This window comes from Macaca thibetana, chromosome 16 (assembly GCF_024542745.1).
Source record: "Macaca thibetana thibetana isolate TM-01 chromosome 16, ASM2454274v1, whole genome shotgun sequence".
NCBI lineage: Eukaryota > Metazoa > Chordata > Mammalia > Primates > Cercopithecidae > Macaca > Macaca thibetana.
Genome location: NC_065593.1, coordinates 22,267,582 through 22,290,340, shown reverse-complemented (window position 1 = coordinate 22,290,340; position 22,759 = coordinate 22,267,582). Strand labels below are relative to the sequence as shown.

Genomic DNA, 22,759 nt, shown 5'->3' with positions numbered 1-22,759 from the left:
GAATTTTAAAAATAGAAAAAAGCTTATAAAAATTCAAAGAAAAATGTTCTTGTACAGCTATACAATATGTGTTTTGGGCTAAGTGTTATAACAAAAGACTCCAAATTAAAAAAAAATTAAAGATTATAATGTAAAAAAGTTGTAAGCTAAGGTTAATTTATTATTGAGGAGAATATTTTAAAATAAATTTAGTGTAGCCTAAGCGTATAGTGTTTACAAAGTCTACAGTAGTGTACAGGAATTCCTCACTCACTGACTCATCTAGAGCAGCTTCTAGTCCCCTACAAATAAATACCATTTTATTTACTGATTTATTTATTTAGAGACAGAGTCTTGCTCTGTCACCTGGGCTGGAGTACAGTGGTGCAATCTCAGCTCACTGCAACCTCCACCTCCTGGGTTCAAGCGATTCTCGTGCCTCAGCCTCCTGAGTAGCTGGGACTACAGGTGTGCGCCACCACACTTAGCTAATTTTGTATTTTTAGTAGAGATGGGGTTTTGCCATGTTGGCCAGGCTGGTCTTAAACTCCTGGCCTCAAGTTATCCGCCTACCTCGGCCTCCCAAAATGCTGGAATTACAGGCATGAGGCACTGTGCCCAGCCGTATTTTTAATATTTTGTGCTGTATATTTACTGTAGCTTTTCTGTGTTCAGATGTTTCAATACACAAATATTTAGCCTTGTGCTGCAATTGCCTACAATATTCAGTACAGTCACATGCTGCATAGGTTTGCAGCCTAGAAGCAATAGGCTACACCACACAGCCGAGACGTGTGGAGGACTGTACCATCCGGGTTTATGTAAGTACACTCTATGATGCTCACATTACAATGAAATTGCCAAATGCATCTCTCAGAACATTTCCCTGTTGTGAAGCAGCACGTGACTGTAATCTTTTCCCAGGTTTACCACTGAAGTTGAAGTGCAATGCCCCTGCACAGCACAGAGGAGGGGGACGACAGGAGGCTTGCCTTCTCCAGCTGAACTACAGGGCCAGTGGGGCAGGCAGTGGGGGTTAGGGGGAGGGTTGACCCATTGGTGCTGCCATGACCAAAGAGATAGAGTCTTGAGAGAGTGAGGCCTCTGTGCAGGGGAAAATGAAGGCCCAGTCTAGGGACATCAGGGAAAGCAGCAAGGGTCCAGCTGATGGTGCAAACAGAACTTTTTCTGTGGCTGCCGTGTTTCAAACACACCCTTTCCATTTACAAAAACCCAAACTGGGAGGTTTAGCAAAAGGCACAGTTTCAGAGCATAATAAAGACAGAGCAGAATGGGAGAGGAGGTTAATCAAATGTGCCATCACTCAATGCAGGGAGGGGAGGGGCGTGCTCAGGACGGCGCGTGCATGTCAGGAGATACTCAGCCACGTGCGTACTGAGGTGAAGGCAAAGAGAGAGATTCCTACAAGATCTCTGTCTCCACTGTCCCCAAAAGAAGTCCCAGGAGAAGCTCCCTGGCCTCCTGCTGGCTGGGTACAGCTCCAGCTGGGGCTCCCCTGGCACAGGGAGAGCTGTGACTGTCCTCATGGATCTGGAGCTCCAGAGGCCAGAGACAGGGGCCTGACCTGGACTCTACTGGCTGGTGACAGCCTGTGGCTGGGTCCGGAGCAAACAGGAGTGTCACAGCCACCTTCCTTCCTCTGGGACTGCAAACTGTAATAAACTGAAGGCTGAGACTGACTCTGAGGAGCGGCCAGAGAGGCTGAGGCAGCAGCTCAGTCCCAAAATGGGCAGGTGGGCTTCACTCTGCTGCTTGGAGAGGCAGACCCCCCAGGGCCAGCAGCTGAGGGCAGGAGAGGCTGGAACCCTGACCTCTCCTGACAGACACCAGGCAGTGAGCTGGGGTGGAGCCTGGCTCAAGGTCTACTCTGCTGTAAACTCCTGTGGGACTCAGTGTCTTCAGCCACACAATGGGAACAACCTAATTCCAACTTTACATAGTCACCTATCTTATGGAAAGGGAACGAGAGGTCTCTTTGAAGGAGCTTACCCAGATCACGAGTGGGAAGCAGCAGGACCCCACCCAGATTCCCTCTCTGAGGCCTTCTAGCTCCCTGCATTGCTGGCCATGCCTCCTGGGAGCTCAGAAGCCAGTCCTGAGAAAGTGAGCACTGCCCAGGAGAGGCCACCCCATGAAGAGGAGGGCAGCGTGGGGATTATGTTGTGTCAGACGGACTTGGGTTTGATCTCCATTCTGCCACTTACAGGCTGTACAACTCATGGCAAGCCCCTCCCTCTCTCTGAACCTCAGTATTCCCATCTGTAAAACAACAGCATCAACATCAGAGCTATTGTGCTTGGGGCGCCTGGCAAGTGCTCCATAAACATCAGCTCTTAGCTGTGACCATGTCTGACCTTGAATCTGCAGACCTTGGGTCTGCTGAGAAGGGGATCTGTCCGCACCCCTGAGAACCCAGAAAAGCCTGGAGATGTGGTACCTGGGAAGTTGAACCTGCTGTCCCGCTGGCCAGGTGAGGGGTTGGGGGGCGTGGTGGCGCTGGATGGGTTGGATGATGTTGGGAAGGGCGCCGGCGAGGAGGGTGTGGAGGAGGTGGTGGAGGAAGGGTTGCTGCTGGAGTCCAGGTGATTCATGGCTGGAGGGTGCTCCTGCAGGACCAGACATATTGGGAGTGGCAGGGCTGTCCCGGCCCCACCTGCCTCCCACCAGCCACACCCTCCCTTCCCCATCTGGAAAGGAAGCAGTCAGCCCAGGGAATCCTCAGGGTCTGACATTTTACGCATCTAGCATTTGAGGAAGGGCAGCACACAGAGGCCCTCACCTCAATGCCCACTCCCCAGGGGGCTCCTGCTCAGCTTTCTGATTTCAGCTCAAGCACACTCTTCCCAGAAGCCTTTCCTGCACCCTGGCTGGGACCACGCTCCTCCTCTCCATCCTGGCACAGCTCCCAGCAGTGTTTCATCAGGGCACCATGTCTACTGCAGACGTCCCAGGCACTTTCCTGACGGAAGACTCTCCCACTACCTTGTGTGTTGCATGAGGCCAGGGTGATCATTACATACTCAGTGCCTGGCTCTGAGCTGGGCACACATTAGGATTTTATAATGAATTAAGTTCAGGCTCTGATAAATGTTATATCATGTCTGCTAAGCACCAGGCACTCTGCCAGACGTAGGGAGACCAATGATAAATGAGAGGCATACAGTCCTTTTCTTTGGAAATCTGGCTGAATCAAAGGCACTGGGAAGTCTTAGAGTCAAAGTACAAAACCCTGAAAGAGGTGATGGCTTGGGCTGGTGCGGTCTGCCATTTTGGAGGGGTAAGAATTCTGGAGCTGGAAAGAACTTTCTAGAAGATGACCACAGGAGTTAGTTTGTCAGGACAGGCCTGGTTCACTCATGTTGTCCCAACTTAAATGTTAATGTCATCCCTTCCACACTTAAAGCAAGCATGCTCCCCCTGCTAATGGATCACATGAACCAGTGCTTGCCATGGGAAACACATGTTTGGTGGCCAGTGAGACACCTTTAGGAGATCCTTGGACACAACACAGAGGACGCTGCACCAGGGAGGAGGGGTGCTCTGTTTCCTGTCTTGTTCTGCCTGAGAGAAGGCCTCGGCCTGAGCTGCTATGTCTTTATCGCCTCTCCAACACTGACTCATCACCCATTCAACAGAGTGAGGGCTTCAAGCTCTAAGCCTTAAGCAAGCGTGATAACCAGATGAAGCTTATAACTTTTTGGTTTTAACTGTGCTTGTTTTAATGATTACCTTCTATCTGTAGGAATCATGGTTTTTCCAATGATGATAGTGATGATTACATAAAAGTGAAGTGTTGTTAAGTATTAGCCTAGGTGGTATCCGGTTAAGACAGAAACCATAAAGATGGTTTGCAGCTTTGATGAAGTTTGGGCGGCACTGATTATCAACTCAATTATCAACTCAATCCACACTACGTGCCACCACAGTCCCACCGTAGAGCTCAGGGAAGCAGGGCCCAAGGAAGCCAAGGGCTTTGCCCACAGTCATGGGAGATGGGCCTGGCATGATCCCAGCTCCAGGATGCCTTCTGGCCATGGCTCCCCAGCCACAGCACGGAGGAGACCCCTGAGAACAGCACCAGCATCTCACAGCTCTGAGCAAGAGCCTATGGGAGCAAGGACCAGAGAGCCCCAGGGAAGGGAGGGCTGCTGCACTAGAAATGAGAAAAGGTGGGTGAAGGGAGAAAGTAGGGGGCAGGGAGAGAGGCCTAAGCTCCAGCTTCTCCCTGTGGCCAAAAAGAAAGAGCACCGGGGTTTGGAGGCAGACAGACTGGAATTCTCGGCCAGCTTCCACCACCACTTAGCTGGGTGACTCTAGGCAACTTCCTCTACCTCTCTGAGCTTCCATTTCCTCAACCACAAAATGAAAACATCAACACCTATGGCAGAGGGTTACTGCGCTGACCAGTAGCATCACAAAGGTGGGAGTGGGTGGTACATAGCAGGTGACTAATACATGCTTGTTCCACATTCTTTTGCAGACCTGCTAGCTAGGAGCACTCAGAAGTTTGGGCCCCAGCAAGGCCAGAAGACCAACAGAGAGAGGGCTCCAGGGGATTCTAAGTTAGGCAGGACCTGGATCTGAAAAGTGCTTCCTGAATGCAAACATCAATTCCCCTGGGGGTGGGAGAGGAATTCCTTGGTTAAAGAAGTTGAGGCCAAGTTGGGTTAAATGCTAAGTTCAACAGGTTTATTTGCTGCACGCCATGAAGGCTCTGGCGTACAGAGTGACCTCTGGAATCTACTGGCCAGGGATAGTTGACATCACGTGGCGCCAAGTTAGAAGTGGGAGCTGGATCCACTGAGCCCTCCCTCTTCTCACTCACTCTCCAAGGCTCAGGACCCTCCATCAGTCCCTCTGTGACCCTGGACAAATGACCCAACCTTTAAGAGCCACTGTGTAACATGGGGGTAACACCTGCCGGATCACAGTGTTGTCCAATCATTCAACAATCAACATGCTGGTTTCCTGACTGCCTATTGTGTGCCTGGTGCCAATGAGAGCAAGACAGCATCACGGGGCCCTCAGGGAGCATCTGTGCTGAAGGGGAATGGGGCAGGCAGGGGTGGAGGGGCAGGTGGTGGGAGAAGAGGTCGAAGACGAACAGGATAAACACACCTCTCAGCACCATGTGTGGCCCCTAGTGAGAACTCAGTAACAGCTCATGTTATCATAGCAACCTTCAGCGGGATCCTGGAGGGCCAACGCTCTCAGAGACGAGAGGTCTTTGGCACCACCGTGTGGGCTTAGAGGCCGAGGAGGTGCACGCAGGAGGGGCTCATGAGGGAGGTAGAACAGAGAGAGAGTGCTGTGAGGAGGGCTGAGGGGTGGTGTGCAGGTGGGTGGAGATGCAGGAGTGAACATGATGGGCAGGGGGTCGTGCAGAACGCATAGGGATGGGGGGTATGCTAGGCGTAGCCGGAGAGGAGAGGCAGGGGCAATGACGACATTGTTGGCAATGGGGGCAGGGGGCACTGCATTCCTGCTGAGGAACTGATCCTATCTGTGACGGGCTGGGAAAATAATTACTAGTTGATGGTATGGTACTGCTCCCTACAAGTTCATGAACATTCTCTCTTTACCCTTCAAATACCCTGTGAATGAAGCATTAGGAACCTCAATTTACAAAGCAGAAAGTGAGGCTCAGAGAGGTCAAGTGGCTCACTCAAGGTCATGGAAGCAAGAGAGGAGTTGGGACTCAAAGCCAGGGCTGGGCAGCTGTTGTGGTCTGAATGACTGTGAACTCCCACAGCTCACATGCTGAAACCCTAGCACCCAAGGAGGTGGTACTGGGAGCTGGAGCCTCTGGGAGGTAATTGGGTCATCAGGGCAGAGCCCTCAGGAATGGAACTAGTGCCCTCATGAAAGGGCTCGAGGGAGCTTGCTGGGCCCCTCCACCATGGGAGGATGTGGTATGAGTGACATCTGTGAGAAGGTGGGCCTTCCCAAGACATCGAGTCTGCTGGTACCTTGATCTTCCCAGCCTCCAGAACCATGAGAAACAAATTTCTATTGTTTTTAAGCTACCCAGTCTATGATATTTTGTTATGGTAGCCTGAACAGACTAAGACAGGACCCTATCATCTTTCCCCTCTTCCTCCCCATTCTGGGTGAGAAGCCACCACCAGAGGGAAACGAGAGGCAGGAGAGAGGACAGGTGCAGGCCCATGGCACAGTCAGGCCTGGGACAGCTGGCCTTCTTGTTTGACAGTAAGAGGTGGCCCTGGCTCTCCCAGAGCAGCCCCTGAAGCTGTACCTTTAGGGTCCCCAGTACAAACTGGCCACGTTGCCTGTCTTTTTCTTCCAGCCTGAGCCACATGGCCAGTCACAGCCATGAGGCAACTGGGCACATGCTCCTCATTGGAGGGGCACACGCTAAGCCCCTGCTCTGGGGCTGCAGGTAAAACACACTTAAAAATACACAGCCAAAACCACAGCAGCCAGCAGCCTGCAGCCAGCCAGGATGGGAGCTGCTGTCAGTAGCCATCAGCACTGGCACCTCCCAGATGCCAGGCACACCTGTGCAAAGGGGCCAATGACAGGTATGCCAACCCTCCTGGGGGACACAGGTTTTGCAGACTCTGTCTAGCTGCAGAGGACACCCGTCTGCCTCAGCAGAGAAGCCTGACCTGGCTATGGATGAAAATGCACTGTTTGTATTACTTTTGGGTATTCCTATGAGGGCAGCAGAGCCTTGCTCGGTGGCGGTCATGGCAATTGCTTTAACGAACAACTGAAGGTGTATCTACTGCACTGCGACTAAGGGCCCAGGTTTTGCGGCTGGGTGGCTGCCGAGGCTACCACTCTGGGTTTGTATCTTGCTCTCAGGGGATGCTGTGCTGTTTTCTCACCTGTGACATGGATCAGTATGTACCCTTCAGAACTATTGTGGGGCTCGAATGAAACAGCAATGGAAGTTGTTCCCGGTACACGCTAAACACACAGGAAGTGTTAGCTCAGAGGAGAAGGGACTGGGAATCACGGCTGTACCACCACAACTTAAATGTAAAGCCTCCTAGTGGCTCAAGATATGATTCCCAAGGCCACCCTCTGGCCACAAATCTGAGACTGTGGTGTCACATCCCACTTCCCCACTGAGCCTCTGAGGCAGGGGTGCTTTATAGGAAGGACGTCCAGTGGCAGAAGGGGGTCCTCCCCAGCATTACCCAGCGTACCTTCTTTGTCAGTGCTTTGGGAAGGGTTCCAAAATGGGGTTCGGCTGCTCTGTCCACCGGGTTGTTGATGTCCGAGGGGACAGATTCTGTCCTCCGAAGCCGAGTTACTGTTTGAAAAGAGGGAAAACCCATCACCAGGGAACAGGTCAAGCTAAAGATTGATTCACTGAAATCCAGAAGGCAGAGGAGAGGAAGGCAGAAAACTCACATGGCAGGAAGGATATTCTACAGGCAGGGGCTTCTTTGGTACATTTGTTGTGACACTTCAACCTGGTAAAGAAGGGGAGGTTAGCGTGCGGAGCGCCACGTGCGGGGCTCGGGCACACATGGGTAGCTCTGTGTAGCATTCACTCAGGACTGTCTCCATTTCCACAAACTTCTCAACAAATGTTAGCTCGGAAGTAGAGAACACCATGATATTAATAGTAATAGCAGCTGCTACACTGAGCTGCTATGCTGAGCATTTACCACGCTCTGTGTCATTTACCCATCCTCACAGCAAAGTAGGTCTCGTGATGCCCACTTCGACTTGCCCCAGGTTGCCCACCTATTTTTCTTTTGTAAAGAAAAGGAGACCCTCTACCCATACTGAAAAAACTCAAGACAAATCTGAACTTACAAAAAAAAAAAAAAAAAAAAGACGAATTAGACAGACAGTGTTTGCTTTACCAAAGAATCCCAGGGACTCAAAGGGCAGCCCCTCCGGCTACATTTGTGCAATGGAACATGCGGTCTGAGGGTCAGCCCCAGGCTAGGATTGGAAAGAACTGGGTTCTCACTGTGGTCCTGCCTTCTGCACTGAGTACTAGATTTCTCTCTAATGGGCTGAGGGTGTCCTATCAACCTCATACTGCATCGCAGGACAGCCTGGGCTCAGAGGTCATCCTGTGCTCTCCACACGATGGGAACTAGAGGTCCCTAATGTAAAGCCAAGTGGCCAGGAGCCACAGGAGACCCAGACTAGAGAGAGAAGTCAGCAACTCCCTAGAGGTCAGGAGAATCGCTGGGAAAGTGATGGGTCCAGCTGATATGCACAAGACCCACCATCTACCGTGTGACTGGAGCCCAGATGCAATCACACACACTAGCTCAGGTTCTCAGAGCCATCCCCATGGTTGATGCATACATTAAAAATCAGGCCCAGAAAGGTCAAGTGCCTTGCCCCAGGTCATACAACAATGCAGGGGCAGAGTGGGCTGGACACCGAACCTCCAAGGCCACCTTGCATTAGGTGAGGGCAGTGGGACAGCAGAGGACACACTCTGCCCAGCCCACACTGTTCCCTATCCTTGCCCTTCCTTCCCACCAGAAACCACAAGGCATGAGAAAATAAAGTTGGACTTGTACAGAATGTATACCCTGCGCTCACTCTCCCCGTCCGCAAGCCAACTCCTTGTTTTTAGCATCGCCTGTCTGCCTCTCGAGGGCTTCAAAATGTAAGGCTAAACTTCAGAACTCCTTACAGGTCCCAGAACAGTCCTCATATTCCTCCGGGCCTTAGTACAAGACCCTCCCATGGCCTGGAATTCTCTTTCCCCCTTGGTCTATCTTGTAAACTTCTATTCATCCTTCAAAGCCCACCTCAAGTATTCCCTTCTTCGCGGAGTAACTTGCTTAATCTCCCTGAAGAGGCCTGATCACTCCCTGGTGTGCTGAATAGGACTATGAATAGCAAGTATAGGGAAGCGTGTTGGAACTCTGATTTACTAAACGAAAAGTGTCTGCTCCTCCCACCCCCACTCCTCTTCCCATCACCTGCAATGCTTGCACTTCACTCCAAATATCATGCTCTTCTGGCACACGTGGCAGACCTGCGACAGCCAGGACTTGGTGGAGAACCTGCAGGGGGCAGACACAGGCACATGCTCGCACTGGCTGGGAGGCCAAGGCCCAGACACAGAAGGGTTCCCACGGAGCTCCAGGGCAACTGGGAGTCTTGGCTCCATCCCAGAGCCCCATGGGCCCTCTCCCAGATGCAAAGTCATCACTGTCAATATGCTGAAGTTGGTGTGGTCATCTGGCAGTACCAATCTGGCAGCAGCAATCAAGAGTACAAGTGTGCATACCCTTTGACCCAACAGTTCTTAGGAATTCTTAGGAATTTATCCAACACAAGGCCACAAATGTTGAAAGATACATAGACAAGGTATGCCAGCAGCATGTTAGCAGCATAAAGATGGAAAATAACCTACATGTCCATTGATAGGGGCTATGACTAAAGTATGCTCTTTCCAAACAATGGAACACTATGCAGCAAGAAACTAAAACAAGGACGCTCTTTCTGTGCAAATGGAATGATCTCCAAGTCACATTGTCAAGTTAGTAAGGTACAATAAGATACGATCCCATTCACATCAAGTTCAAGTACAGGAAAAAAAAAAAACTCAGCTATGACGATAGAAGTGAATACCACTGAATGGCAGCACTGTCAACTAGGGAGAACTAAAGGTAACTTTCTGGGTGCTGGAATGTTCTTCATCTTCATCTGGATGGTATACACAGGTGTGTATGAATACATACACATACACACACATAGTTGTGCATTTTGCTCTATTAAATTGTATCTCCATTTTTGGAAAAAAGTATAAGATTGTGTATAACATATGCAGTATTTGAGTAAAAAATAAAGGGGAAAACATACATACATATTTGTTTGTATAAAATATCTCTAGAAGACAACACACAGCTAAGACTTCTTTACAGAGGGGACTGAGGAGTTGGGGACAGGAACAAGAGGGCAATTTTCTGTTGACGTTTCAACGTATCAGTCTATTTTCAATCCAAAATGTAGAACATTAAAGAAAACACGAAAGATAGATTTCAAGGAAGGATGGGGGACGAGTGGGTAGTGTCCTCCAGAAAAAAAGCGCAAGGCTGGTCCAAGGGGTGGGGAGGCAGGCCTAAGAGCAGAAATAACTCATATTTTTGGAAACACAGATTTTTTTTTTAACATATTGTATATCACAGTAACAACAGAACAAATGCCAACAGCATTTGGGAAACAGTTTGTAATGCATCCACTAACACTAGCTCATTTGATTCTTATGCCCATGCCAGGGAGTGAGGCAGGTCCAGGATTCTTAGTGTGCAGCCAAGGAAACCAGCTCAGAGAGGTCAGGTGATGTTCCCAAGGTGCCACAGTTGGGATGCTGTGTAACAGGGTCTGGATCCCAGCTCTCTGAACTTAGAGTTACAGAGCTTCTCTGTAAGAAATTCCACTGGTCCAGCAGAGGCCAAAAAAGGCCTTCAGCACAAGGGAAAGAGAAGAGGCTCTGGGGACAAACAGCTGGGTTTGAATTCTGCCTTCTGCTTACTACCGGCTGTAAGATGCCTCAGACGCTTCTGCAAATAGGGTTAACGCTAAGCCTCACAGGATTTGGGAAGGATCACAGATACGCTGTGTAGCAGAGATCCATAAATGTTACTCTCTCCACCCAACAAAGATGGGAGCTTCTGGTGGCAGGGGACACCCAACTGCATGGAGTGCCTTTTAAGGAGTTGCAATCTGGCCTCCTCGAGATGCAACCAGGTCTGTGGAGGCTCACACATATGCACACGTGCTCTCTGTCTCCCTCATTGGGTTTTAATTACTTCTCATGTCAACACTGCAGGTGAGGGGAGCAAGAACCTTAGGGGTGGGGCCCAGGAATCTGGATTTTCAACAGGCTCTACAGCAGACTCTGATGTGCAGCCAGTTTCAGGACTCACGTGACATCTCACCGGATGCAGGGGAAGCTCCTGCAACTCCTTCCCATGACCCTGACCCTATTTCTCCTGGGACCTGTGTCCTGGGAAAGAAGGAAAGTGTTTTCCCTAAGCAGAGTGAGGAAGAGACCCGAGGAGGTGCAGATGACGGAGGTGCAAGTCCATGTGGCCACCCTGGCAAGGCAAGGGTTCCAGGTAAGTGCAGGGCCATGTCCCACAGGTGAAATGGAAATGGACAGACTCGTCAGAGGCAAAGAGCTCGCTGAGAAACAGAGACCAGAACTCCCGGCCCCATGTGGGTTCCAGCCCGGCTCTGTGCTCTGATCCCCCTCCAGGCCCGCTGTGCCTACCTGTGTGTAACCGACAGCCCGATATCCCTCCGTACCATCTGTGGGGATCCATGCGAGAGATCTGCGGGGAAAGAGGCCGGATGGGCAGGCTGAGGAACTCCGCAGGCGACAGCTCGTGCCCGTGACTTCCTAGTTCAGAGACCACAGGCTAGAGGGGGGCGCAATGGTTTATTACATAAGCATCTCCCTGATCTATATCCATCAACACAGGAGCAGGCCAGGCTAGCCCAGTGGCATGGTATGGTTCCCCTCGCCTCGCTTGGTCCTCTAGCTTGCTCCTGGCCTCTGAGGATGGCTCAGTCAGCTGCCTCTGTGATGTTTCTAGCTGAGGAGCAAGGCAGGCTGGAGAGGCAGAAGGCAAAGCCAGAGTGTGGACAGAAGCTTCTATATAGCCCAACCTCTTGCAACCTCTCACCAACACACCACAGGCCCCCAGTGTGCAGGGGCTCAATTCTGGGTACTTCTTGGTAAATGGCTGAAGCTGTCTACCTCAGGTGGAGAGCCGAGGCTAGTCAGCCCATCCAGTGCCTTTCCAGGCAGAAGCCCCTGGAGGATATTCCTCTGGGAGAGGCCACTGCCAGATCTGGGGCAGACAGAGCGAGGACAAGGCGAAGCTTTACCACATTCTCACATGGGCCAGCCCCAGCCAGGTATGAGCCTGAGCCTCTGGGGACTTCTTGAGCACCCTCCTTCTCTGCTGAGAGAAAGGCCATACGCTTTGAGGTGCCTCTCCTGCTGGCCTTCCTGGAGGGCGCTCCCTTCTCCCAGCCTGGGATTCCCTGTAAGAACAGGCATCCCTAGTGCAGTAGACAAACTGCTGGAAGCACTCTCTCCACCCACCAGCAGCCCGCACATTCAACTCACGCCCCCATACTCAGCGCCACTGCCTCCCAGAGCCAGCCCATGGGTGGGCTTCGGGGATCCGGGAACCCTCTGGACTGGTTCAGTAGAATGCTGTAGGCTTTTTTCTCTGGAAAGAAGATCTAAGACTTTCATCCAATCATCAAGGTGACCTGTGACCCAGAAAGGTCAGGAACACAGCGCTCTAGTGTGGCCATCTCATGTCCTCTGAGTCAGAAGGTCCCCCAAGGGTGGCCACTGCCCTCCTCAATCCCAAGTGCTGGTCTAGCACAAAGCTGGACTCATGAAGTGCTGGTTCACTTAAGGCCAAGTACCACATAAATAACCTCCATGAGAAGGGCATGCTGGAGGTACTGAGTCCTCCCACATCAAGGAGAGCTGGATAAGAACAATCTATCTCACCTGCAGCTCTCCCAGGCACATCTGCCATGAGGCTGACTTGTCCCAACTTCCTCCTGGGGCTCACCCCACCCATCAGCAGCCAAGGCCACCAAAACACATGGGGATGGCTGGGCGCCGTGGCTCACACCTGTAATCCCAGCACTCTGGGAGGCCGAGGCAGGAAGATCACCTGAGGTCAGGAGTTTGAGACCAGTCTGGCCAACATGGTGGAAACCCCGTCTCTATTAAAAATACAAAAATCAGCCAGGTGTGGCAGCGGGCACCTTTAATCCCAGCTACTTGGGAGGCTGAGGCAGGAGAATCACTTGAACCCAGGAGGCAGAGGCTGCAGTGAGCTGAGATTGCACTACTGCACTTCGGCCTGGGTGACAGAGTGAGATTCCGTCTCAAAAGAAAACAAAAACAAAACAAAACAAAAAACACGTGGGGCTAAAGGCGCCAGCTGCCAGCCTAGGAGAAACAGACTATGTTGGAGTTTCAACCAGTTAGCCCCAAAGCCACCTACGATCTGCCCCATCTTCTGTGGGCATGGGCAGTGAGGTGGTATGTGCACCAGGCACTGCCTTCATCTGATCTGCATGGAGACACTGGCCCTGAAGGCCTAACAATCTCACTGCTCCAGTCCCCGTGTTACCATAGCAATTGGAGGATGGCAGGGCTGGGGCTGTCCTAGAGATGGAGGTGTTGAATGTTCCTCCAAGGTTCTGTGAAGGGCCCTGGCAGTTTCTGCCAGGGCACTAAGGGAGGGAAGTGTAGCTCCTTTCCATGGTCCCCCTGTGCCTCCCTGGGGTTCCTGCAGCCAGCTCCACCTCAGCATAGTTCCTGCATGCTGCACCCCTCCTCATTCCCAAGACCCCGCCCACAGCTACGTGACTCTCCTAGCCAGCTCGGGATAGTACAAAAATAAACTCCTATTTTGCTCAGGCAAAAACCAGACATCTCTGCATTTCCAGACAATTAAAAGCAGACTCCAGAGGCACAGCTGTCTCCCTCCACTCTGACTCATGAGCGAGGCCCCACAGCACAGCCACGTGCAGGAACGTGCTCCCAACCTGGAGGTAGGGGTGGGAAAGGGGGTCAAGGGTTGCCCATGTGTCCTCCCATCCCAAAGGGGCATCTGCACCTCCCATCTTTTGGGGCGTCATTCAGAGTTGTGCTGCATTTCTGCCTCCAGGAATGTCCCTCTCCTGAAGAGTGGGGTCCCGGGACATCAGGTAGGGTTCTGGGGATGGCTAAAGTCCACTGAAACCAGGCAGATGGCACCACCTTCCCGGGGGCAGTGCTTTACCATGGCAGCCCAGCAGGCCAGAGTCCCTGCTGGAGAGTCTCGGTGGGCAAGGGCAAGGTGGAGACAGGGCTCTTCATGGGGCTGCCCATGGGCCGAGATGCGCTCAAGGTCTCTGCTTCTCAGAGAACAGCTGCCAGCTAGGCTGAAGCCAGCCAGTCACTTTAAGGCCACCTGTCTTAGGGTTATTTCCTGAGGCGGTCACCAGCACCTCTGCTTCTGGACTATGGAGAGGCCGAATGGGCTAAGAGGGGGGTCAAAGAGGTCCACCCCCGATGGCGACAGCAACGCACACACGACTCCCAGGTGGTAGAGGGGATGGAAATGAATCGCTCTTACCAAACCTAGAGGAGACAAAAAGCAGAGAGGGGGATTACGTCACCATGCTGGCTCGGCGCGTTCCTAGAACATTACCTTTGGGCGGGAGCAGGCAAGGGGCTGGGATGCAGGACTTTGAGGCCTGGCTTGAGGCCAGGCTGTGGCTGAGTGACTGTGGGAACCCCTGCAATCTCTGTGGGGACATTTCCTCAATGGAAAGGACTAGAAGGGCATTCCCCGGGCCTCCCCAGGGGACATTGAAACTCAGTGCTGTGAACTTTAATACATTAGCTTACATAAGCCTCGCCAGCAACCAAGCATGGTAATTAGAGTTCAGCCCATTTCACAGCCAAGAAAACTGAGCCTCAGGGGGCTGGCTGAGTAGGTCACATGGCTCACAGTGGGAGAGCCTGGCCCAGAGCCAGGCAAGAAAAGGGGTAAATCAGCTGGAGAGACCAGGCCTGGTGGCTCATGCCTGTAATCCCAGCACTTTGAGAAGCTGACACAAGTGGATCACCTAGGTCAGGAATTCAAGACCAGCCTGGCCAATGTGATGAAACCTTGTGTCTATTAAAAATACAAAAATTAGCCAGGTGTGGTGACGCATGCCTGTAATCCCAGGTACTCAGGAGGCTGAGGCATGAGAATCGCTTGAACCCGGGAGGCGGAGGTTGCAGTGAGCTGAGATTGCACCACTGCACTCCAGCCTGGGCAGCAGAGCGAGACTCCTTCTCAGAAAAAGAAAAAAAAAATTATCAGTTGGAGAGGGTGTGGCTGGACAGGAAGGCAGAGATAACAGCCATGCAGAGCAGAGGTAGCCCCTGAAAGGAGAGTCACGCAGGAACACACCCTGAGCCTCCCCAGGGGGCTGCCACTGCCCCCAAGAACACATGGAGCTGGAGGAAACAGAGCACTCAGGGGTCACCAGAACAGCGAGGTGGCCTGAGCGTCACGTCAGTGCTGGTTCTGGTAACTCTGCAGGGATTGGACTCAGAATCCCAGGGTCTGAGGCTCAGTCACTGGCTGGAGTTTGAGGCTAGTTGTATCATCTGCCTGAGGCTGTGTCCCTGCCACCTTCCAGCATGCGAATGAGACCAGAGCTTTCCTAATGTTCTTCTTGGGAGAAGACAGAAACAGAGGGACTGGGTTGAGCCCACTGTGAGATGTCCTCTGACCCATGTTCGTGTGGCCATCATCACTGCATTCTACAGCCCCTTCTGGGTGGGACCCAGGCCCCAGCAGGACAGCCCAAGAGGGAACAGCAGGGTCAGTGACACCTGGATCTCTCCTCCTTGGGTGGCACACTCAAACCCATTGGAGCTGTCCAGGCTCCATCCCATAAAGGACCTGAACAGCATGCACTGGGAGAGGGGATCAGGCCCATTCCAAAGACGACTCCAAGGCCCAAGATACACCAGAGCCCAAGGAACCCCCTAGAAAATGGGTGCCCTTGTCGCTTCTTTACCTTTTGGCTAAGATCAAGTGTAGAAAAGTGGTGCCCAGGCTGAGGAGAGAAACCAGGTGCCCCAATCCTCAGGGGTACAAGAAGGTAAGAGGCACCCAAGGAGAACTCTCCCTTTCTTTCTGTGCTGCCCACAAGGGTATATTGACAAGGGCAATCTTTGTAATAAAAAAGACTACAATCTAATGCCCATCAAGAAGGGGACAAGATAAACTATACAATGAAATAATATGAACAAGTCAAACAAATGGGGTTTAAATAATTATAGACATACACAAAACTGCTAGCCTGGTTGGCTCCTGAAAGGGGAACCACGTGACTGAATAAAAATGGTGGGGTAGAGTTTTCACCGCGTACCCTGAGAAGCCACAGAGCTGCTGCACTTTGGATCGTGTGACTGTCTCACTTGTTCAAAATCCATAGATAGAAAAAACTTTTAAGTCAAAAACTAAACAAAAGAGTAAAATATTCCAAGATGTACTGACATGATGTTCCCAGAGATACCAAGGGAAGTTGAAAAAACAAGTCATGGGACAGAGTAGATGGTATGGTATCTGATAGTCACTAGTGGTTTCCACCAAATATTCCAGTTCTCTCCTCCTGGGCGTGTGGGCAAAGAGCACAGTTTCATTCTCCTGTTCAGGTTGGGCCAGGAATGGTGAGTGGAACTTCCAAGAAAGAGTACTCAATTGCCAGGGCATGACATCTGGAACTCACTTTTCCCCCTGCCACCGTGGCCAGCAATGCTCAGACAGTCTGGGCCCGGAAGGAGGCTGACCCATGATGGACAAGATGGACAAGGCGGCATGAGCAAGAAACAAATCTTTGTTCCTTTAAGACCTGGCAATTTGGGGATATCTGTTATTTCCGTGTAACCCGGCCTACCCTGACCCATACGTGGCATCACGTCATGTGCACGCACGTGTACATACAGAACCAAATCTAGAAGGATTCAGGCCACACCGCTGAAGCAGTCTGAGGAATGGACTGAAAGATGGGGGTACCTTTTACTTTTGACTTTACATGCTTCTATAGGGGTTGATTTTATTGGTCCTTCCATGTATCTTTATAATTAGAAAACCACAGAGGGCACTTTTGGTAGCTGCCCAGAAGGAGCACTCACCTCATCGAGGAGACCTCGTCAATGCGGTTCCCCAGCTGAGACTCGTGGGACTTACTCCGGGTGAGCGTGGGGAAGCTGGGCAGCAGCTGGAAGACCTTGCGGCTGGGTGGGGGGGGCGTCCGCGGTGGCTTCAGCTTGGTGTGCCGTCGCAGCTGGGGTGTGGTGGGCGGGGTGATGAAGCTGTGCAGGGCACGCGGGGTCAGCCGGCCACTGGCATGCAGGGGAATACAGGTATCCGAGAGGCCCTCACTGAAGCTGGGGGTGGGGGAGTCTGAGGCAGGCAGACCTGACACGGAGATGGAGCGTGGGCCCTGGGCACTGTTGCCTGCTCTGCCCAGCTGGGAGCTGCCCAGGGGCCAGGGCAGGCTGGCTGGTGAGAGAGTGTCCGTGGAAGGCCCCGAGCCACTTTCCCGCCGTGCATCCAACGAACTCCAACTGGAGTCCTCCTTATGTTCCCCTCCTGTGGACCAAGACGTGAAGTCACAGATGGTCGGGGCTGGAAGGCATTCACAAGGAGATGGCCAGGAGCCAGAGATGTTCAACACCTGGTGTGAGGCTGCACTGTTTCTTAAGGGAAGGCTTCAACTATCAACCTTTACCTGGTTTATAAAGGCTTCTCACTCAAGCGCACACATTATGTAGCCAACCACGAGGCCCTCGGTGCAGATACTACCGCAGGATGACCATCCCTAATCTGAAAATCCAAAATCCAAAATGCTCCAAAACTTGGGAATTTCTGAGCATCGACATGACACTCACAGGAAATGCTCATGGGAGCACCCCGGATTTCGGGATGGGGAATGCTAAACAAGTAGGCATAGTGCAAATGCTCCAAAATCTAAAAAAACCCAGAATCTAAAATGCTTCTCATCCTAAGCATTTCAAATAGGGGATACTCAACCTGTATTTTTCTGTTTCATAGAGAAGGAAGCACAGCTCAGGAGGAACTGGCTCGTGCAGGGCTCTTAAGGGCAGGTCTTGGGGGAGCAATCTAGGAAACCCACCCCAAAAGTGGGTGACCTCAGAAACTGAAGGGGTGACCAAGCTGGGTGTGTGAAGGAAGGAAAAACTCCACTTTAAGAAAATTCAAACATTGGGACAAGGGGTTGTTCTGAGCATCCAACAGCAAAGTGCCCCAGGGCTTGTGAAAAAAGATCCAGGAAGAAAGGGACCAACAGCCACTTTCTTCTACGCCAGCCTTTGAGTGACTGTGGGCTGTCCCTACCATGACCCTCTGCCTGAGGCCCCTGAGGCTTGTGTGGCTCTGTGGGGCTTGAGCTCCAGCCATTCAAGCACATGCTGGATGCTGGGTGGAAAGGCCTATAAAGACCCATCCTTGTGCTTGAAGAGTCGAATGGGCGTGACAGGCACATAACACAGTATGTATGCTCTGTGCCAGGACAGAGACACACAGGGGGCTCTGCAGAGGAGCAGACCCTAAATCAGCTGTGGGGGTGGAGAGAGGGAGTGTGCCAGGGAAGGTTTCCCAGAGGAGGTGGCACCTGGGCTGAGTCAACTATGGAAGAAGGTGGAGAAGGAGCACCAGGCAGAGGGAACAACATATGGGAAGGTAAGGGCATATGGCACCTTCTGGTCACTACAAAGGGTTTTGTGTGCTGTCAGAGGTAAGGACAAGCCGGGGAGAGGCAAGGGATGAAGTTGGAGGGGTCAGCCCAGTGGGGCCAGATCAGGAAGGGCCTTGAATGTCTTGCTAAGAACTTTAAATCTCATACTGAATTGTAATCCCAATGTTGGAGGTGGGGGCTGGTGGGAGGTGACTGGATCATGGGCATGGTTTCTCATGACTGTTTTAGCACCATCCTCTTGGCTTGGTGCTGTTCTCGTGAGAGTGAGTTTAAAAATGTGTAGCACCTCCCTGCCCCCTCTCGCTCTTGCTTTTGCTCCTGCTCCTACCCTGTGGGACGCCTCACTCCCCCTTGCCTTCCGCCATGCCTGGAAGCTTCCCGATGCCGCTCCAGAACCAGAAGCCGCTATGCTTCCTGGAGAGCCTGTAGAACCATGAGCCAAGTAAAGCTCTTTTTAAAATAAATTATCCAGTCCTGCAGATCACCAGGTCAGGAGTTTGGGACCATTCTGGCCAACATGGCAAAACCCCATCTCTACTAAAAATACAAAAATTAACCAGGTGTGGTGGTGCATACTGGCAGTCCCACCTACTTGGGAGGCTGAGGCACAAGAATCACTTGAACCCGGGAGGCAGAGGTTACAGTGAGCCGAGATCGTGCCACTGCACTCCAGGCCGTCTCATAAATAAATAAATAAATAACCAACCCAGCCTCAGGTATTTCTTTACAGCCTGCGAGAAGGGACTGATGCACCTGTGTTGCACAAGCCTGCCCTGCCTCCCTCCTCCCTCCGGCAATGCCTGTTCTTCTCCCCAGTGTACAGTGGACGTCACTGAGACTCGGGGAGGTCACAGACACTGCCCAAGGCCAGACATTTAAGAAAGTGGTGGGATGGGAATTGAAAAGTTCGGTCTCAGCACCATGCTCCCCGCCGCACCCCCCACGATGCTACTGATTCTGAATAACCTACAGCGGAACAGCTGTGGGAGGTAACAAGTTCCCCATCATCAGAGGTGGTCAAGCCACTTATCAAGAATGGGGGGAAGAATTAGCCTTCCCAATTCACAAGTTTCTTTGTACATCCCATCCCCTCTTCAAACACCCTTCCTCCCACCTGACTGCAGTGACCTTCCATTCAGGAACCGACCGGACAGGAGCTGCTCAGTCCCTGTGCTCCCATACCACTTGCTCCTTATGAGCTGCAGCCATGACTAACACTGTAGCTCATAGACTGGCCTATTGGAGGCACCAACCAGGTTTCTTGTTGAACAGATGAAAGAATGAATTTCATGAATCTATGAGCAAGCCCGCCACCAAAGGAAACAAGCCCCAAATTTGCAAGTTGCCTATTTAATCACCACTGCTCTTGGGCCCACTTGAGGATGGCCAATGGGTCCTGATGTGTGCACTGACACCAGCTGATTGGCAGTGGCTGCTTGAGAATGACACTAGAGTCACCACAGAAGCATCTGTGGGTTAGTGATATCTTCCTCGGGTGAAGGACTGGGAGGATCAGCAGGAATGTTCACGTCCTATTCACCAGCACAGACAACCATCCTTCACACACTTTTTTTTTTTTTTTTTTTTTTTTTCTGGGTGAGACAGGGTCTGGCTCTGTTACCAAAGCTGGAGTGCAGTGGTACGATCTTGGCTCACTGCAACCCCTATCTCCCAGGCTCAAGCCATGCTCCTACCTCAGCTTCCTGAGTAGCTGGGATTATAGGCACATACAACCACTGTTTGCTAATTTTTGTATTTTTTGTAGAGAGGGGGTTTTGCCATGTTGCCCATGTTGCTTGAACTACTGAGCTCAAGCAATCAGCCTGCCTCCGCCTCCCAAATGCTGAGATTACAGGCCTGGGCCACCATGCCCAGCTGCTCACTCACCTTTCTTTAGACCAGAGATTGCAAAGGAAATGACTTCAACACTTTCTATCACCTCATAGGCCTCACACTGAAAAGAACATCTAATACATGCCAGGCTCTGGTCTGAGGACTTACGTTAACTCATTTCCTCTTCACAACAACCCTGAGAGAGGTGTTGTTATCACTGCCATTTTCCAGATGAGGAAACTGAGGCACAGTGAGGTAAAGTAACTCAGCAAGGTCCCAAAGGTTCTAAGTGGCCAAGCAGAGTGCTGGGCCCAGACAGGGCCCAGGCGGTCTGATTCCATAGCCCATCCGTACTGTGACTAGACTGCTCTCACCAAGCCCCAAGGGGGTGCAATGAAGATGCTGTGATGCATGATCTGACGGGATCACTGGTATCCAGCGGATCCCAGCAGGTGCCTGTGAAGTGCAGCCAGCACTGGGCAGATGAAAGGCCTGTGTCCTGGACTGTGATGGGGCCAGAACTCTGCTGGGACTTAGCTGAGAACTCTCAGAACTTAGCTGAGACTAAATGAGAGAGAAGAAACCTAGAAAATGCTTCTTCTTCAGGGGCCTCCTCTAGGGCCTGCTGGAAAAAGCACCCTCTGAACAAGAAACCTGAGTTCAAAGCCCAGCTCTGCTCCATGCCAGGTGTGAGGCCCCAGATGATTCATCCAACACCTCCAGTGGTCACAGAGGTCTCAGCTACAAAACGAGCTCAGCACCACCTCTTACAATGGTGTGGCCACGATATGTGTGTCACACGCCTGGCACACAGTAGATGCATAAATTAGTGGTCTCCCTCCCTTGGCGTCTAGGACAAGTGGACAGCAGCCTTCATGACACAAATGGGTCACTACCACTTAAAAGCTGACTCTTTCACAATTCTTTAAAATCCAGACATGAAGAGGAAGGAAAGAAGGGCTGACAAATTACCCCCAAAGATCTCAGCTTGGGTGGCAAGCATGGGGACAAACCAATCGCCATGATAGCCCAAGGTTCAAATCCTGGCTCCGTCACCGACTGCTGTATGCCCTTACCCAAGCCCGTTCCCTCTCTGGGCTCAGTCTCCTCCTGTAATATGTGGGACCAAGAACACCAGCCACATCTCTGTTGTGTTGATTTTCAGCAGCTGCCGGGAGACCTAACAGGTCAAGATTTTCTGAATTGAGTGCAACTTTCTACACTGTGCCGTGTTCAGAGGACTTGATACAATGAGGGCAGAGAAGAAATTAAGCCCGATCCTCTCTGGGAAGAAAAAAACCAGGCAGAATACAAACCTCAGTGCCTTCCTTAAGCCTCAGGCAGACGGAGATAAGACAGGGGCCTCAGATAATTAAAAAGCAGGCCTGATTTCATTCATGAGGCATATTTTAATGCCTTATCTATGTGGTAGTGGGAGCATTAAGTCAGGCATTTGAAGCTGTTTCCAAGGCAAGATTTAGAAAGCCTGTGAATAATTCCCAAGGACCTCGTGGCAAGGCCAGGATTACACACTTTGCCTCGGACAGCCACATACAAACTCCCAGCTAAAGAGCCATAGAGTTTCCCTAATCACCCTTGGCTCAGGCCCACATCAGCGTGTGCCTTCTGAGCACAGAACCCAGCCAGCAATGGGGACAGGAGAAGGCGGGGAGAGCGCTGGGGGCTGGAATGTGGGAAGCTGGCAGAGGGTACACAGAGCCCTCCACAGAGAGGAAATCATGCCAGGCCAGCCCAGCAGACAGGCTTGGGATTTCTAAGCATGGCTGAAGCCCCCTCAGATTCGGCCAGGCCAGCCCCAGCAGGACCCAGAGCCCTGAGGACCCTGGGAGAGCTTCTCAGGAGGCTGTGAACATCCAACCCTGGCCTTTCCAGGCTGCCCCAGAAACCCTGGCCACGCTTGCCCCACTCCATCACCCACCATGGTGAAGGCCACAGCCCCCAGGGCACCAGGCCAAGCAAGGGAGAGGGTGGCAGGCCCCACGTACCCAGGCCTGTCACCTTCCGCAGGCAGGTGAGGGCATACTGCAGACGACCACACTCATCCCCGCTGGCCCCGCAGCGCCGCAGCGTCTCCTTCACCTTGGCCTCGTTCATCTCCAGCAGGGCATCCAGCGTGAGGTCGTGGGGGATCTCCTGAGGGGACAGAGGGACAGGCAGAGAGGCGGTGAGCAGTCAGCCGGGCCGGGAGCCCCTCAGCCTCAGGCTGGCCTCCTGCTGAGTGGCAGGGGCCAGCTGCTGGCTGGGCCGGCCTCTGACCAGAGCCACCACGTGCTTGGGGACACAGGCAGAGCTCCCTGGCCCCCACCCTCCAGGCTCCCAGAGACAGCAGCTGAAGCAGACTTGGTGGGGGGTGAGGGGAAGAAGTAAAGACCAGAAAGGTTTGGACGAGGGCATGTTGCCCAGCTTGTTTCTTCTTACTCCTCTGCACAGAAAAAACAAAACAAAATAGTGAATCATAACAACTTTTTAGGATGACGAGTACTTCAGACAAAGATGACCCTTCACAGTTTTGTTGTATCTGAATCAGACAAGAGAGATTTCAAATCAAACTGGCTTAAGAAAGGAAGGATTTAAAAAAAAAACCCTCGCCAAACACTGCGGAGGCACTAACTGCCCCACCTGATTTCCGTCAAAACTT

General features: G+C 52.0%; 1 protein-coding gene across 4 annotated transcripts in view; it reads right to left on the bottom strand.

Annotated features, from left to right (window-relative positions):
- Positions 1-22,759, bottom strand: part of KSR1 (kinase suppressor of ras 1) — a 172,388-nt gene that overhangs the window by 26,203 nt on the left and 123,426 nt on the right. For 2 of the 4 annotated variants that reach the window (XM_050763196.1, XM_050763197.1), the window contains exons 3-10: positions 22,107-22,254; positions 16,682-17,141; positions 16,496-16,500; positions 11,231-11,291; positions 8,931-9,014; positions 7,384-7,445; positions 7,176-7,282; positions 2,438-2,606 (exon numbers count right to left, since the gene is read on the bottom strand). In XM_050763196.1, coding sequence (XP_050619153.1) covers positions 2,438-2,606; positions 7,176-7,282; positions 7,384-7,445; positions 8,931-9,014; positions 11,231-11,291; positions 16,496-16,500; positions 16,682-17,141; positions 22,107-22,254 — 1,096 coding nt within the window. Of the gene's footprint in view, positions 1-2,437; positions 2,607-7,175; positions 7,283-7,383; positions 7,446-8,930; positions 9,015-11,230; positions 11,292-12,104; positions 14,027-16,495; positions 16,501-16,681; positions 17,142-22,106; positions 22,255-22,759 lie in introns of those variants that run through there. The other 2 variants (XM_050763194.1, XM_050763195.1) reach the window with 1 other exon arrangement.